At 50.1% G+C, this 17,727-nt stretch overlaps 1 protein-coding gene across 1 annotated transcript in view; it reads right to left on the reverse strand.

Annotated features, from left to right (window-relative positions):
* TOPAZ1 (testis and ovary specific TOPAZ 1) overlaps nucleotides 1–4,098 on the reverse strand; it is a 174,919-nt gene extending 170,821 nt beyond the window's left edge. The window contains exon 1 of the mRNA XM_044295534.1: nucleotides 3,799–4,098. Coding sequence (XP_044151469.1) covers nucleotides 3,799–4,098 — 300 coding nt within the window. The remainder of the gene's footprint in view (nucleotides 1–3,798) is intronic.
* Between the last annotated feature and the right edge of the window lie 13,629 nt (nucleotides 4,099–17,727).

Consider the following 17,727-nt stretch of genomic DNA (forward strand, 5'->3'; position numbering starts at 1 on the left):
AGATGGAACAAAGAAAGTCTGGATAAAAGCACTGCCTCTCCAAATCTTCGTACTGCGATTGGTGGTGTGTAATCACGCCACCGATCGCAGTCTTTTTCCGGTTCATCAGGTCACCGGAGACCCGAATGGACCGGAAACGCAGCAAACCGCAGGTCTGAATTGACCTGCGGTTTTCTGCGATCGCCAATACGGTGGGGTCAAATGACCCCCCCTGCATTGTTACAGGATGCCGGCTGAATGATTTCTACCGGCATCCCGTTCCGATTAACCCCCGCGGCGCCGGAATCGCGATTTAAAGCCATGACGTACCGGTACGTCATGTGTCCTTAAGGACTCGGGAAACATGCCGTACCGGTACGTCATGTGTCCTTAAGGGGTTAAAGGGGTTTTTCGGGATTTTAATTTTGATGACCTATCCTCAGAATAGATCATCAATATCAGACACCCCCACCAATCAGATGGACGAAGAGAAGGCTGCTCTCTGCGATGACAACGGTGAGCAGGTGCAATTAAAAGAAGCTGTCCCATTCACTTTAATGGGACGGCTCCTTCCTATACACTTGAATAGGAAAGAGCCGTCCAAATGAATGGAATGGCTTGTAATTACACGTGCTCACCTCTGCGCGGTCAACAGTGAGCAGGTAAGCAAACAAAGGAAGGAAGCGCTTGCACGGAGCACAGCCTTCCCTTCAACCAGCTGATCGGCGGAGGTCAGACACCCTGATGATAGATAGGTCATCAATATTAAAATCCTGGGAAACCCCTTTAATTATGCATACAATGTAGGGGGAAGCTGGAAAAAAATCCAAATGTGGTGGAATAGGAAAAAAAATAAAAATGAATCAATTGCGCAATACTTTTACAGGTTTTGCTTTTATGGTGTTCCCTAAGCAGTAAAACTGATCCATTACTTTTATTCTCCAGGTCAGTACAATTATAGCAATACTACATTTATATAGGATTTGTTGTTTTTTAATACTGAAAAATATTTTTTTTTTGCAGCACCATGTTTTGAACCCCTTAACTTTCTTTATATTTACATCTACGAAGCTGTGTGAGGAATAATTATTTAAGGGCTGCTATGTAGCTTTTATCAATACTATTTTGGTATGGATGGTATGGCTTCTTGATCACTGTTACATTTTTTGGGGAGGTGATGAAAAAAAAAAAGATTTTTGTGGACTGACCTGTAAAATCTCTTTCTCGCTTAGTTCGTTGGGGGGACACAGGACCGTGGGTATAGCTGCTGCTGCCACTAGGAGGCGACACTAGGCTGAAAAGTGTTAGCTCCTCTTCTGCCGGCTATACCCCCTCCAGACTGGAGAGAGCATATCAGTTTGTGCCCAACAGTAGGAGAAAAACATACATAAAAGCACCCAAAGCACAACTAATGCCAGTAGGACTGAACCAGAACTGAGGATCCTACCGGCAAACCAACCGCCATCGTCTGCGACAATATAGAAAACAATGGGTGGGAGCTGTGTCCCCCAATGAACTAAACAAGAAAGATTTTACAGGTGAGTCCACAAAAATCTTGTTTTCTCGCTCGTATCCTTGGGGGACACAGGACCGTGGGATGTTCCAAAGCAGTCCACAGGGAGGGAAGAACCACACGCCCATGGAAAATGTCCTCGCGGAAGCATAAGACCCTGCTGCCTGCAAGACCTTGCAGCCTAGAGCAACATCCTCTGATGCAAAAGTATGCACCTGGTAAAACTTTGTGAACGTGTGCAAGGAAGACCAAGTCGCTGCCTTACATGACTGAAGCGGAAGCCTGGTGGAAACGAGCCCAAGAGGCGTCCACCGCCCTGGTCGAGTGGGCCGTGATACCAAGGGGCGGTGCCTTGCCCCAGGAGCGGTATGCTTCAGCGATTGCTGAGCGAATCCACCTGGCCATCGTCATCTTAGAGGCTGGCAAGCCTTGCAGGGACCTTCAGGAACAATGTATCGGGAATCCGTACGGCGGAACAAACTAGAAATGGACAGGTACATCCTCAGAGCCCGAACCACATCCAGCTGATGGAGAGCTCACTCCATAGGATGTGAGGGAGAACCGAACGAAGAGAGAACAAGGCCTTGGTTAATGTGAAAGGCAGAGACTACCTTCGGCTGAAAAGAAGGTACTGGGCGGAGCACTACCTTATCTTGGAGGAAAACAAGAAAGGCTCCCTACAAGAAAAGCGCTGCCAATTCCGAAACGCACCAGAGGGATTTGATTGCCCCCAGGAATGCAGCCTTCCAGGAGAATACGGAGGGAAACAGTGTCTAGAGGCTCCAAAGGAGCAGATTGGAGGGAACTGAGGATAAGTTTCAAGTCCCAAGACGGCAAAGGGGGGGCTATACGGAGCGACAGTGCGAGCCACCCCTTGTAGAAGGTCTTAACCAGGGCCTGTCCTGCTAACGGACGCTGTAAAAAAAAAAATTGACAGCGTTGACACGTGTCCCTTTAAAGAACTAAGAGCCAGACCCAAACCCAGACCTGATTGCAGAAAGGAAAGGATGGTGAGAAGCCCAGTGGAGGGAGGCTACATTCCCCACAGAAGTGCAGAAAAGACCTCTAAGGCCTCTTTCACACGGGCGTTGCGGGAAAATGTGCGGGTGCGTTGCGGGAACACCCGCAATTTCTCCGCGCAAGTGCAAAACATTGTAATGCGTTTTGCACTCACATGAGAAAAATCGCGCATGTTTGGTACCCAAACCCGAACTTCTTCACAGAAGTTCAGGCTTGGGATTGGTGTTCTGTAGATTGTATTATTTTTCCCTTATAACATGGTTATAAGGGAAAATAATAGCATTCTGAATACAGAATGCATTGTAAAATAGCGCTGGAGGGGTTAAAAAAAATAATTTTTTTTTATTTAACTCACCTTAGTCCACTTGATCGCGTAGCAGACATCTCTTCTGTCTCCGTTGCTGAACAGGACCTGTGGTGAGCATTCATTTCAGGAACAGGACACTCCGGTCATCACATGATCCATCACCATGGTAAAAGATCATGTGATGGAACATGTGATGACCAGAGTGACGTCACCACAGGTCCTGTTCAGCAAAGGAGGCTAAGGGGACTTAAAAATTTATTTATTTATTTTTTAACCCCTCCAGCGCTATTTTACTATGCATTCTATATTCAGAATGCTATTATTTTCCCTTATAACCATGTTATAAGGGAAAATAATAATGATCGGGTCTCCATCCAGATAGTCTCCTAGCAACCGTGCGTGAAAATCGCACTGCATCCGCACTTGCTTGCGGATGCTTGCAATTTTCACGCAACCCCATTCATTGCTATGGGGCCTGCGTTCCATGAAAAACGCACAAAATAGAGCATGCTGCGATTTTCACGCAACGCATAAGTGATGCGTGAAAATCACCTCTCATGTGAACACCCCAATAGAAATGAATGGGTCGGTATTCAGTGCGGGTGCAATGCGTTCAACTCACGCATCGCATCCGCGCGGAATACTCGCCCTTGTGAAAAGGGCCTAAGTCCTAAAATAAATTTTGGATGATGCTGGTTTCCTGGCCTTAATCATGGTTCGGATGACCTAGTCAGGGAAACCTCGCTGCTTCAGAATGGCGGTTTCAACAGCCACGCCGATAAACATTGCAACGTTAAATGCTGGTGGAAGACAGGACCCTGAGAGAGAAGATAGACTCTGAGCGAAAGAGGCCACGGCGTGTCTCCTAGAAGGAGCATGATGTCTGTGTACAACGTGTGGGAAGGAGAAGAATATGAGGGAATACATACAATAGAGAGAACCCGCCCCATGGTGCCACCAGTGTGTCTACGGTGCACACCCAGGGATCTCTTGTTCGAGAGATGAAGGCAGGGAGTTTGTGGAGGAGTCTGGATGCTATTAAGTCCACCTCCGATTGACTGTCTCCGTTGGAGCCAAACACCTCCGGGTGCAGAGACCACTCTCCTGGGTCTACGGTCGTCCGACTGAGGGAATGTGCCGTCCAACTCTCCACTCCCAGAACGTAGACCGCTGATGGAGTTGGTACATACGTCTCCGCCCACTTCAGGATTTTGGCCGACTCCTCCATCACCGCTTGACTGCGGGTTCCCCCTTGGTGATTGATATAAGCCACCGCCATGGCGTTGTCTCACTGGATCCGGATCGGCCGGCCCCTCAGGAGAGGGGCCCAATGGAGAAGGGTTAGACGAATGGCCCGGAGTTGACGGATATCTGCGCCGGAGGAGAAGGCAAACCGACTGCAGAAGGGCTAGCCGCTTGTCCAGAGGGAGGCGAACTAACACCGGGGCCGTGTCGAGGATCATGCCAAGGAAGTGATCCGCCTGGTGGGACGTAGGGAAGACTTCTGGAAGTTTACCAGCCAACCAAAGCGTGCCAGGGTATCCAGAGTGATACATAGGCTGTCCTTGTTCTGACCATAGGTCGCTGCTTTGACCAGGATGTCGTCCAGATAGGGTGATGCCCCTGGTACTGTTATGGACTATTGATACAAAATGGATACTTGCTTGTTGAGGACTATGTTTAGCTAAGATGGCGGCCAGGCATTCAGCCAACACCTATAAACTAGAATCTTACTTTGTGTTTTATCATGTGTTTCTTTGTGGTTTCCGTTCAGCTCAAGCAAGCAGTTACAAAGAAAGAAGAAGTAACGGTTTCACCCACGAGCAAGGGGGGAGGGGGAGGAATTTCCTCTTGTCGTCAATGTTACAGAAAAGTATAGAGTTCATAGCCAATAGAAAAGATATACTTTATCTTACACCCCCTCCCACTCCTTCCTGTCGTAAAACCTATATACTGTATGCTGTTCCTCAAATAAACCAGAGATCCTGTTTTTAACTCCAAGTAGTGGGTTGTCTCAGTTTGATCTCTCCGTGCACGTACATTAATTAATTTGGAGCAGTACATCAACCGAACTGGCAGCTTGGCCAGAACCAGAACAATTTTGGCGCCCAATCGTGGGGCTCGAGGATTGGACCCTCTGTTCCCGTACCCCCAGAGACCAGACGAGGAGAGGTGCACTAACAGACACCGGGATCGTAACCCGTGATATGAGGTAAGAAAATTGAGTCATCTTGCCCATAAAGTGTCCCCTGGTGTAGCCTCTTGGTGTTCGTCTGAGGGAGGGGTGCGGAAGCAGTCTGGGACGTCCTCGAGGGCATGAAAGTAAGAACCCCATATGTTTTTTTAAAGTCTTGATGTACTGTGTTGTGCCTATAAGTTGTGAAGACCCTGTTGACAAGTATCATCGACTGAGACACGGAGTTCTCCTGTGTGCCTGTATCGGAGTTCAGCCCGGTGTCTGACTCGAATCTCCATAAAGGGGACGATCACAGATGGGTGGAGAGCGGTTCGCGGTAGCCCAGAGTGTGCTGACCGGGACTCAAAGGTCTTCACGTCCAGTGATTACTCTATACAGAGGTCTTTAGGCGGCTTCAGTAGGTACGAGAGATAATGGGAAATGAGGAAAGTGTCCCGAAGGGCTACTGTTCCTGTTCCTGTTCCTGAACAGTACGTGGCGGACAGGAGAGGCAAACGTTTCATAAAAGGATTAACTAAGTTGGAGAAGAGTTATAGTGTCTGTAAAGGAGGCATCCTATGTAGCGCCACCTGGCAAGTGTTGTTAAACGAGAAGAGGGGGAAGTTAGAGGATGATAAATTGACAGACATGGTCCGTGTGTGGTTGGACTGTAGTAAAGAATTTGAACAGACCGGGGGGGGGGGGGGGGGAATAAATTTTGATGAGAAAAGACAGATATTTCTGTAAGCCTGGTGTTGCATTGATACATGACTTGCCACCACCCTATAATGGCGCCGGGAAGAAAGCAGGTGGGTGGACCTGCAAAACATGTGGTCAACAGAATCCCTCCTCCCGTGATACGTGCCTTCCCTGTGGGGTTCCCCACCCACAAAACCACACCTTGGTAACTACTCCCCGGCACGTCCCATCACTTCCCGTGTTAGCTACAGCGCCATCTTGTCCCCAGGCAACGCCCATGAACGGACCTTTAATATCATTCGGTCCGGATCCCCCCCCCCCCCCCCCCCCGTCACTCCTATGTCACCCTTGCCCCTTCCTACTACCTTGTACCCCATGGTTAACCCGGACGGTACATTCATGCTACCCCACTCACCTGCCACCCTTACTCCTATAATGGTAGGGGGGCAACCTGATGAAGCAGAACAGGGGGATGCAGACGGTGCTGCAGAATCCACAATGGGCATACAAAATGCACCGGGTAATATGCAGACTCCTTCGCGGGGTACCCCGACAGACTACGGTGATCCGCCAACTTTATCCCTGGCACCACAGTGGACTGTACCCATGACCGTGCGCCCATCACGACGTTCACAAGATCAAATACTGCAGGGTCAGATTACAGAGTTACAAAAGAACTTACAGAAAATTGAGCAGGGAAACCTTGAGACACTGAAAGAAGCCCTAGCACTTAACCGGCCACAGGGACCACCAAAATATGTGTCTTTCACCCCACAACAGTTATTCACCATAGTGAATTTACTGCCTGACCCTGAGACCCATCCCATGCCCTTTTTCAGGAAACTGTCCCAAGTGCATCAAACCTATGGGTGCACATGGTCGGACCTGCAAAGTATAGTGGAAAACAAGACAGGTGAATACTCCACACTGATAATGGATCAAATCCACATCCCTGAACTTAAAGGTGCTAACTTTGACCCCCGGGATCATGAGTCTGGAGAATTCTTTATAGAACTACAGAAATGGGCAAAAGCAAGATTAGCAGACCAATCCACTACATTACAGGATATGTTGAAACTGTCGAGAAATTTGCTCAGAGGATTAAACAAAATTACAAAGACATGGGTTTTAGTCAGAATGAGCCTGTTCATCTCAGACTCTTGGCCCGCTCGTTTGTCGATGGTCTACGACCAGAGATAAACAAAGCCCTTGTGACCTGTCGCCCCGAGTGGAAATCCTTGACACTAGATATGTTGGAGCAGATTGCAAAGGGTCTAGAGAGTAACACAAAGAAAACCCGTGCTGCTGTGATAGCCGTAATGTCAGGAGAAGATGGTGGAGAACACCCACCCCCTTATGTCTGTTATGGGTGCGGCAAGCCCGGACACATGAAACGCCACTGCCGTAGCAAACATCTGTGGCCAACCAATCAACGGCGACAGGGGGGCACTCAGCCCCCTTCATCGCAATAGGACGCTGGCAAACCAGTGCAGGGAGGGGACATTCCATATATGACAGTGTCTACCCCTCCTATCGGTCCCACCCCTCGAGTGACTCTCGAGGTTGCAGGGAAGGAACTTTCATTTCTTGTGGACACTGGTGCAGCCCGCAGTGTATTATGCGAGACTGCCGTACCTCATTCTTGGCTCACTGACATTCAATTACCTTGTTCTGGACTAGAGGGAGTTGTGCAACATAACCCCGTGACCAAGCCACTCACAGTCACTTCCCCTAGATTCTCCCGGACTAAAACCCCCTAACTCCACCTCCCTGCAGGAGTCATGTCGCAGTTTGTTGTCAGCCAAACATGCCCCTTCAATCTGTTAGGCTCTGATTTTCTTCAGAAAATCCAGGCTAACATACAGTTCAAAGAGGATGGAACAGTCACCCTCGGTACAGCCCTACACCCGGAGGATACTTGCCTCCTTATGGCATTAACCACACTTCAGGACGCTGACTCATATGAACAAGGGGATTCGCTGCAAACCATTTCGCACCTCATCCCCGATACTCTCTGGACCAAAGGACCCCAGGATATCGGACGCCTCAATGTCCCACCGGTCACTGTGACCCTGAAGGATCCCAAGGTTCTGCCATACAAAGCGCAATATCCGCTTTCTATCTCACAACAGGATGCTATTACCCTCCAGGTGCAGGCCCTCCTGCAGAATGGGGCAATCAAGATCACTACTTCTCCCTGTAACTCACCCCTTTACCCAGTACGGAAGAAAAGGGAGAAAGGACAGCCTCCAACGTACCGCATGGTGCAGGACCTCCGAGCTGTCAATGAGGCTACTGTTCTTGAGACACCTATTGTCCCCAATCCGCACACACTCCTTGCTGGCATTCCACCCACTGCCACTACTTTCACTGTCATTGATCTGGCCAATGCATTCTTTTCTGTTCCCTTACATGAGAAATGTCAGTTTCTTTTTGCTTTCACACATGCAGGCAAACAGTACACCTGGATTGTTATGCCTCAAGGGGCTCGAAACAGCCCTTCCTGCTTCAGCAAGGCTATGTCCTCTGTTCTGCAACCCTGGCAAGCAGATCACCCGGATGTGGAACTCCTCCAGTATGTGGATGACCTTCTCCTCTGTGCGGTCTCTCCCCAAATCTGTCTCACTTCTCCAGTTTTTAGCCTCTGCTGGATGTCGAGTCTCACAAGCCAAACTACAACTGTGTCTCCCCAAAGTTGTCTTCCTAGGTCATTGCATCTCTCAAGGTCACAAGCACCTAACTGAGGCGAGGAAGAAGGCTATCTCTGACATCCAACTCCCGGACACTCCTCATCAGCTGCAAACCTTTCTGGGACTCATCTCCTACTGCAGGCCTTGGATATCTGATGCTTCTGTCCTCATGCAGCCCTTATATGACTGTATACCTCGTAATGCTGCTACTCCTTTCCAGATGACAATGGAGGCCGGAGAGGCTTTTCAGTCATTAAAGGTCGCCATTGCATCTGCCCCTGCGCTTGGCATTCCCAACTACAACCTTCCTTTCCGGCTGTATGTCATGGAACGCCAAGGTCACGCTACTGGAGTCCTCACTCAAACTCATGGTGGCCGCAATCGACCCTTGGGTTACTATTCTAAGCGTCTTGACCCGGTAGCCAGAGCCGCCCCTTCCTGTGTCAGAGCTATCCATGCTGCCAGCTCTCTTCTAAACGTCACATCTGACGTTGTGCTGGGTCATCCCCTCACTATTCTGGCTCCCCATGACATTTCTGCCATCCTCCAGCTGACTCAACCTAAACACCTCACTGCACAGCGCCACCTCCGGCTTCAGTGTAGTTTGCTTCTGCCAGATAATGTCACCATTCAGAGGTGCCACATCCTCAATCCTGCTGCACTCCTTCCTCTTCCAAGGGCCCACCCACCAATCCAAAACCATCATGAAAGAACTAATTGACAAAATATGGGTGGCCCCAGGGATAACCCCTGTCCTGGTGAGACATACTCAAGCGTGTCTCATCTGTGCAGAGTGTAACCCCGGCAGAACCGAGCCCACTCCCAGAAAATGTCTCCCGAAAGCCTTATATCCCTTTCAGAGGATACAAATCAATCATATCCAGATGCCAATGTGCCAAGGGTTTCAATATGTGCTAGTAGTGATAGACTTGTTCTCTGGGTGGCCAGAAGCCTACCCCGTCCGAAACCAGACAGCAACCACTACTGCAAAAAAAAAACTGATGCAGGAGCTTGTCTGTAGGTTCGGAGTACCTGAGGTCATTGAGAGTGATCAGGGCCCAGCATTCACTGCTAGTCTAACCCAAGAGGTCTGGAAGATGGTAGGGTCACACCTGGCGTATCATACCCCATACAGGCCCCAAAGCAGCGGCAAAGTCGAAAGATTGAACGGGGTGTTAAAATCTAAAATGCTGAAGATGACCAGGGAGACAGGGCTTAATTGGGTTCAGTGTTTGCCTATAACCCTCTTTTCAGTTAGGCATACACCAAGGCCCCCATACAAACTAACCCCATATGAGATCTTATTTGGAACAGGGCCAAGAATGGGACAGTATTTCCCACAACAGTTACAAATGCATTATGAATCTGTTGCAAAATATGTGATAGCCTTGAGCAAGCAATTGTCTAATATACATGCACAAGTTTTCTCTTCCATTCCAGATCCTAACTCCCTAGAGGGAAGCCACACTCAAACCTGGAGAGTGGGTGGTGGTCAAGAAACACGTCAGAAGCACCCTCGAACCACGATACGAGGGACCTTACCAGATGTTGCTGACCACCCCAACCTCTGTGAAACTCGAAGGGAGACCCACCTGGATCCACGCTTCACATTGTAAAAGAGTGAAGGCTGTCCCATCGTCCCAGGAACCATAAGCCATGAGTATTCACATACTGATCATGACTTTGACAGTGGGCATATCTGCAGTATTCACGCCACTGGGTGATGAATGGGACAATTCACTGATACGGCACCATCAAATTTTAGTCCAGGGGTTGAAGGAGACTGAAACTCTGAGAGATTGTTGGATCTGTACCCACAGTCCCGTGAGTTCAACCAGTATGCCTTATTTTGCAATACCCCTGGACCTTTCTGAACTGATTGACCTGTCTAATTCTACCATCTTTCTCACTAGTATACACCAAGTTCAATCCAGTACAAACAAGGACAGGGAAGTAGCCTTACCTGTTGCAGGGTGGGCAGATGCCCCATGGCTCATGATAAACAGATCAGGACCCTCGGTAGATTATAGCTCTACTCCTTGGCAAGAGGGACACTGGGCTAATGTCACATGTTTTCCTAGCTGGACACACTGTTATTGTCTCCAAGTACAAACCAAAAGGTATGACATTTAGTCCACACATACACTCAGGTTGCAATGATTCAAAAACAGACAGCCACGTGCAGTGTATTGGTGTAGATGCTGAGAACGGAAAGGATCTGCCCTGTAACAACCGTACTGTACAGGATCTCCTGACAGGTATATTAGCTAACGACACCGAAAGTCAGTCAAAAGGTATTGGGGGTTGGCTCATGGGAATTGTCCAAGTAATAGTGCAGGTAGCCCTAATATTGGTGATATATGCAGTGATTAAGCTCGTTCTTATTTGTGTGACCCGCTTTTCAAAAAGAATGAAGAAAACTGATGAACGACCTATTATGCTCCTCTACGATGAGGAAGAACAGAAGGAAACATCGTTCAACACAGCTCCCCCTCCTCACAATGATGCCTGGCTGAGATAGGGTGAGATGAATCCCAGGGTATTACCACAAGTCCGAGCAACCGTGAGCCTACCTATAAGGGGTAGGTTGTCGCCACTGCGGGTGAAGAGGATACGAATGGTATGCCCAGGGGATTCGCTAGGCGAAGGGAAAGTCTACAATCAAGTTTCCAAGGGGGGACTGTTATGGACTATTGATACAAAATGGATACTTGCTTGTTGAGGACTATGTTTAGCTAAGATGGCGGCCAGGCATTCAGCCAACACCTATAAACTAGAATCTTACTTTGTGTTTTATCATATGTTTCTTTGTGGTTTCCGTTCAGCTCAAGCAAGCAGTTACAAAGAAAGAAGTAACAGTTTCACCCACGAGCAAGGGGGGAGGGGGGGAGGAATTTCCTCTTGTCGTCAATGTTACAGAAAAGTATAGAGTTCATAGCCAATAGAAAAGATATACTTTATCTTACACCCCGCTCCCACTCCTTCCTGTCGTAAAACCTATATACTGTATGCTGTTCCTCAAATAAACCAGAGATCCTGTTTTTAACTCCAAGTAGTGGGTTGTCTCAGTTTGATCTCTCCGTGCACGTACATTAATTAATTTGGAGCAGTACATCAACCGAACTGGCAGCTTGGCCAGAACAGTACAAAGAAGGGCAAGGAGAGGAGCGAGCACTTTCGTGAAGACTGACGGTGCCATTGCCAATCCAAAAGGGAAGGGCGACGAACTGGTAGTGATGGGGTCCTACTGCAAAGCATAGGAAGCGCTGATGCGCCGGGGCAATGGGGACGTGAAGGCACGCACCCTGAATGTCAATCTAAGAAAGGAACTTGCCTCGCTCCAGTGAAGCAACGACGGAGCGAAGGGACTCCATTCTGAAGTGTTGAATCCGGAGAAACCGGTTCAGCAACTTGAGGTCCAGAAGTGGGCGAACGGATCCTTCATTCTTGGGGACCACAAATAGGTTTGAATAAAAACCTGTGAATTGTTCCGCCAGGGGAACCAGGGAGATCACACTTCGAGCGAGTAGAGACCGAATCGCCTGGCCAAATGCGACAGCCCGACCTGAACCCCTCGGGGGCTGGGACAGAAAGAGGAAATCCGGAGGAGGAAAAGCAAACTCGATCTTGCAACACAAGGTTACGATTTCCAGCGCCCAAGAGGGTGGGGGCGCTTCGTCATGCGGAGGACTGCTTGTTGGCCGAGGGACTAGCAGGCTGTGCTCGCTGGCGCCGAGCTGGTTGAGGCCTAAAGAATGGCTTCTTCCTCTGGTCTTGCAATGAGGCCTTGGGAGGGGCTCCTGCTGCCGGTTGTGTTCCAGGGAAGCGGCGAAAGGAATGGGCCCAGGCATTTGAAGGCTTAGTGCAAGCGTGCGCTTGAATCTGCCCTGTGGGAGGAGAGTACTTTTGCTGCCCGTAGGCTCGGATATGATTTAATCTAACCGGGCCCTGCATAATCAGGAGTCGGAAAAAAGGAAGGCCTGTAAGGGAACGCTTTGAAGATGAATCTGCTGCCCAAACCTTAAGCCACAGTTTGCGCCGTAAGGTTACAGTGAGCCGATGAGAGGTCAACCAGAGCACCCACGTCCAAGAAAGGCTCACAAAAGATACTTCCCTGCCTGAGAGATTTGCAAGGCCAAAGACTTGAGCTCCGCTAGAGGGAGGTCAGCCGCCAAGTCCTGATTTTATCGGAGCACCCATTCCGAGACCGCCCACCCAGGCGGAGGCAAAAATGGGGCGAAGTGCTGAGCCACTTGCCGTGAAAACGGACTTAGAAAAGGACTCCATACGGCTAAAGAGTAGGCCCATCTGGGACATTGACGATTGCTAGAATACAACAACGTCACATGTACAGGTTCCACCTCTGGGAGCTGCTCCTATCTCCAGAACGAGGCCCCACTGCACATGCTTGGCATACTCTCCCGATCTACGGGGTCCTGGAGCCATCGGCCACAGGAATGGCAGAATGTTTGGAGAGGCGTGCGACTGGAGGATACATCTTAGGAGGAGAGGACCATTTATCTACCCCAGTCCGCCGAAAGGGGATATAGTAGATCAAGTCGCATGGACGTGGTAAAGCGACGATCTGGACGGTCCCACGCCTTTGCTACAACAGCCTAAAAGTCGTCATTTAAGGGAAAGGCCTATGAGTTTGCCTGGAGCGGAGGACACTCCCTGGTGGCTCGTGGAGAGGGAGTCATCCTGCACTTGGAAGGTGTCTTGGACAGCAGTAACTAAGCTGCCCACCACGGAAGCAATCTTGGAAGATTGTTCCAGATCCCCAATCCCCCCCGTTGGACAGAACTTCCCCTGGGAGGGAGGATGTGTCTGAGTGTGGCCTTGGGGCGGGGAGGGGGGCTGGGGTTGTGATGCTGAGGCGTCAGAGGAGGAATGATGTCCTGCTCTGGGCCGCTTGTGCGAAGTTCTGCCCCAAAGTTGCCCTCCTGAGGAAGGTGCGGACTGTGTAGGTGAGGATTTATCAACCAAACGACCAATGAGGGTGAATTGGGATATTTTGGCACAGGCCCAGTCTGGTTCCACACTGTCAGGGCGGCCATGCGGCTGCGTAGCTTGGGGGCAGAACCCTTCTGGGCGCACAGCATGCGGAGCATACAGAGTCCGGCTGGCCGCGAGGGAACTTAATTTTCCATTTAGTACATGCATAAGTGGCGGCTGGTGTATGCAGGGGTCGCTCGTGGGTTCGGACATGGCTGCTTAACCGAACCCAATACTGGTCACAGGGCCGGATAGTAACCGTCCTACCACCTTCCAGGAGATCCAAAGTCCTGGTGGCAAGGGTTGCTAGTGTGTTCGGACAGCTTGCAGATCTTGTATTCCCAGTAGAAGCTGTAAAGGGTCCTCCCCCGAGCCGTGGCGGAAAGCCTAGCCCCGCCCCACCCCGTGTCCTAGAGGTAAGTGGCGACTTGCGGCCTAAATTTGCCACCTGTGGCAGACTGCGATGCACTTCAGGACCCGGAGGGATGCCGGCGGCCGCCCGCTTCTCGGGAGCAGCAACCCGAATCGCGGGTAGGCCTGAAATGAAGCCAGGGCCTAAAGTCGCGGCACGTGGCCGACCGGGAAGCACTTCCGGTTGGCCGGAGAACGGAGGGACCCGGAGCGGTGTGCGGGAGGAGCCCGCTTGCACATACCGGCCGCGGGTGCCCACCCCGCGGTCCGGAAAGAATCTAGAGTAGGCTGGCGAGAGGTATGCGTCCCGAATGCGGGGGCCCGGCGGTCGGCCGAAGGTAAAATAGGGTCCAGGAAGAGAGAGCCCTTCCAGGGATGTTTCCCAGTGCCCCCCATGTGAAAATGAAAGGCTTCCATCCTAACTCAGTGGCCGAAATAGAGAGGGAAGGGGAGGAGGAAATGGAAGAGGGGGCGGAATGGAGAGTGCAGATAATACTCACCTAATCCCAAGTACTCACCCCCTCTTCATCCTCTTCTCTTCACCCCTCCTCAGAGTCCAGCAAGGTCACCCTTTTCAGCAAATGGCACCCGAAGTGGCAGGAGTCTGGTATGGCGGGGGGTTTCGCCGGATCCAGGTGACCCTTAGGCTGGGGGGAAGCAGGGCTGCCCTGGTCCACCTTTTCTTCTTGGGGGGAGGTCGGGCGGTGAGGGAATCCGACACCGGCCTTGCTCCAGGGGTAGACAGAGAGGCTAGGCAACTGTTTCCCCTACCTAAAAACTGGATTTTTGTACTCACCGTAAAATCCTTTTCTCGTAGGAGGCATTGGGGGACACAGCACCATGCGTATATGCCCAGCTCCCACTAGATATAAAAAAAAAAAAAAATAAAAGTTGGCACCGCCCAGGTGGGATATACCCTCTCCACAGCACTAGACTATTCAGTTTGTACTAAAAGCAGTAGGAGAGAAACAAAAGCAAAATACCAACATATCCTGGACCGGGAAACAGCAGCCCGGTGACGGGGAGAGTAAGTAAAAACAGAGGGTGGGATCTGGGTCCCCCAATGCATCCTATGAGAAAAGGATTTCACGGTGAGTACAAAAATCCAGTTCTCTTGAATACATTGGGGGACACGTCCTAAAGCAGTCCTCGAGGGTGGGATTGAAACCTCATGCAAGAAGAAGGATGCACAGGTGCAGAAGAACCATGTGACCCAACAGGACCAGGAAAGACCCTAGCATGAAAAGGTTCCAAAGAAAAAGGGAGACCGTAAAAATCCTAAGGACAGGTGCCTGAGAAACAAGGCCTGCAAGAAGGACAAAGGAACACCCAGCTCCACCCAAGGTGGTGGGAAAAAAATAAAGCGCTAGAGGATAAGGGACAGATGTCCCGTGCGAGGATCAAGAGTTGACAAGAGTGCACTAGAGAGCCAGAGGAAGGATCTAGAAGAACCAGGTCTCCCCCTGAGGAAACAGGAGAGTAGCACAGCAACGTCTGTTGGTAACGACCTAGCACTCTACATATGGAAGGACGCAAGTTGGAAACAACCTAGCGCTCTGCATATATAAGGAATCTCCAGGAGGAGAAGCCCTAAGACAGTGGTGGCGAACCTATGGCACAGGTGCCAGAGGCGGCACTCAGAGCTCTCTCAGTGGGCACCGACGCCCTGGAAAAAGTCTATGGTGTACCAATATGCCTTGGACTTTTCCTGCCATTCATCAGAGTAGGGCGCACTATGAACAGCACAGGCAGCGCACTGAATGTAGGCAGGCTATTATAGCTAAATGATAAAGTATATGGAAGACATACTGTATTGGTATTTAGGGTAAATCACTAGGTTGGCACTTTGCGATAAGTGGGTTTTCGGTTGCAGTTTGGGCACTCGGTCTGTAAAAGGTTCGCCATCACTGCCCTAAGAGGACAGACCCAACAAGACAAAATAGACTATGAGGGTGCCTGGCAGGAGATAAAACGCCTGGAAAAAGGACAGAAGCAGTCCTCAACCAAGACTAAAACTTTAAGTTGTCTCAGACCAAAACACGGCCTGTCCGTGGCCAACCACATGAGCCAGGGCAGAGAGGAAACAAACGCTTGAGAGAAAACATAAAAAAACTCACAAGTTCTCTAAACGAGGGAAAGCTCCGTCCCAAAAGTGACCATACGATGTAAACTGCAAAGAGCCTGTGTGGTTAAAAAAGCCATGGGTAGCTTCCCCAGAAGGGAGCTGCCAGCTAGATGGTGTAAGAAGGAGTGGGGTCAGGGACCCCAAGCAGGAATACCCAGACAGGGACTCAAGAAGGGTCCAAAGGACCACCTAAGGACAATAGCCATAAAAACAAGGAAATAACATCTGCCATGGGTGACCAACCATCCCAAATGTAGTAATCAGCCAACTGTATAACACTGTTCCAGAAGGGGCAAGTACAGCAGTAAAAGAATTGCAAAAACATCCATATTCCAGAAGGATGCAGAAGTCAGCCGGGGAAGCCAGAGATACTACACTGACAAGTAGAAACCAGCTACCAGCAGAGCACAATGAAACCCCCAGGGAAGGGGGAAAGAACTGACAGGTGCAGACAATGGCCAGGTCCAGGGAACGGCCCTTCTGTCATGTAGCACAACTAATCAGAAAACATAGGAGTACCAAGAACACCCGGACCACGGAAGAGGTATGGGACCACGTCCGATACCAGAGCAAGCCGCAGAGAAGTCCACCCGCCAGCAGGAGTGTGGCACTCACTGGTTCTGTCACAGCCATAACAAAGAGGACGTCCAGCGAAGACACATGTCATTGACCACCCAGAAGGAGTCTGTATGGTGGAGAACATCCAGCGATGACCCAAAACTGCAGTGGCGGCTAGTGCTCACAATCCTGCGTACCTTTGCAGGAAAGAACACAGAGTGGCGATCCCTGTACCCTGCCAGCACTGTGCCATGTAACTCTGTGAAAAGGAGCAGAGGAGCAGTAACAAGAAAGCAAATACTCCATCAAGAAATGGGGTAACGCGGCGGTGCAGCATGCAGTAGTACTTTACAGGGTTGACAAAGAGCAATCCTAGCATGCTAGCCAACAACCTGCCCAAGGAGGGAGAGCAAACTTCTGGTGCACAACAGGACTGGGAAGTCTTGTTAAATAGTACATCAGGCAATGATTGCCCATCACAGATCAGAGCCAGGGAAGGGAGAAATACGCCCAGTAATGTAGGCGCCGCAGATTGTACCAATAAGGTATAGCTCCTGGAGATACTGCAAATACTCCGCCTATAATAGGAGTAATGTGGCTACATGGTGCTTATCATAATGAGAATGGAACACAGCTACGGCATTAGAATGCTACAGTATATGGAGGCTGTACAGGTACTCTACCTAATAAGGGAGAAATACAGCTGTGAAGTGCAGACTTAAAACCAGACAGGTGTAAAGGGTACAGCATCTGGAGATGGCACAGGAACTCCACGTCAGAGGGGAGCGATGCCTGCGTGGCACGCATTAAAACCAGAGAAGTGCAAGAAGATGGCCACTATACCTCATCCGGTTGAAGTAAAAATAATTCCTAGTACTAAGAAATCTCCAGGATGCATGGTGCTCAATAGAACCAGAGAGGAGTAACTGCTACAGCAAATCTGGAGATGGTACAGGTACTCTACCTCCAAAGGGCGCAATGTGGCAGCTTGGCGCACACTATCCAGCATAAGATAATTGTACAGCCTCTGGAGATTGAGCACCAGACAGGTTTACCGTCTACAGTGTCTGAGGATGGTAGAGATACTCTACCTATGAAGGGAGTAATGTAGCTGCCGGGATACAGCTGCATAGTGCACTGTAAAGGCTACAGGCACTCACTAGTGAACCAGGGCTCCCTCTGTATATATTGTTGCGTGTTGCACGCTAGCACCAGAGTGGCTGTTTTGGCTAAAGTGCCTGGCGGGAACACTCT

This window comes from Bufo gargarizans, chromosome 5, assembly GCF_014858855.1.
Source record: "Bufo gargarizans isolate SCDJY-AF-19 chromosome 5, ASM1485885v1, whole genome shotgun sequence".
Taxonomy (NCBI): Eukaryota; Metazoa; Chordata; class Amphibia; order Anura; family Bufonidae; genus Bufo; species Bufo gargarizans.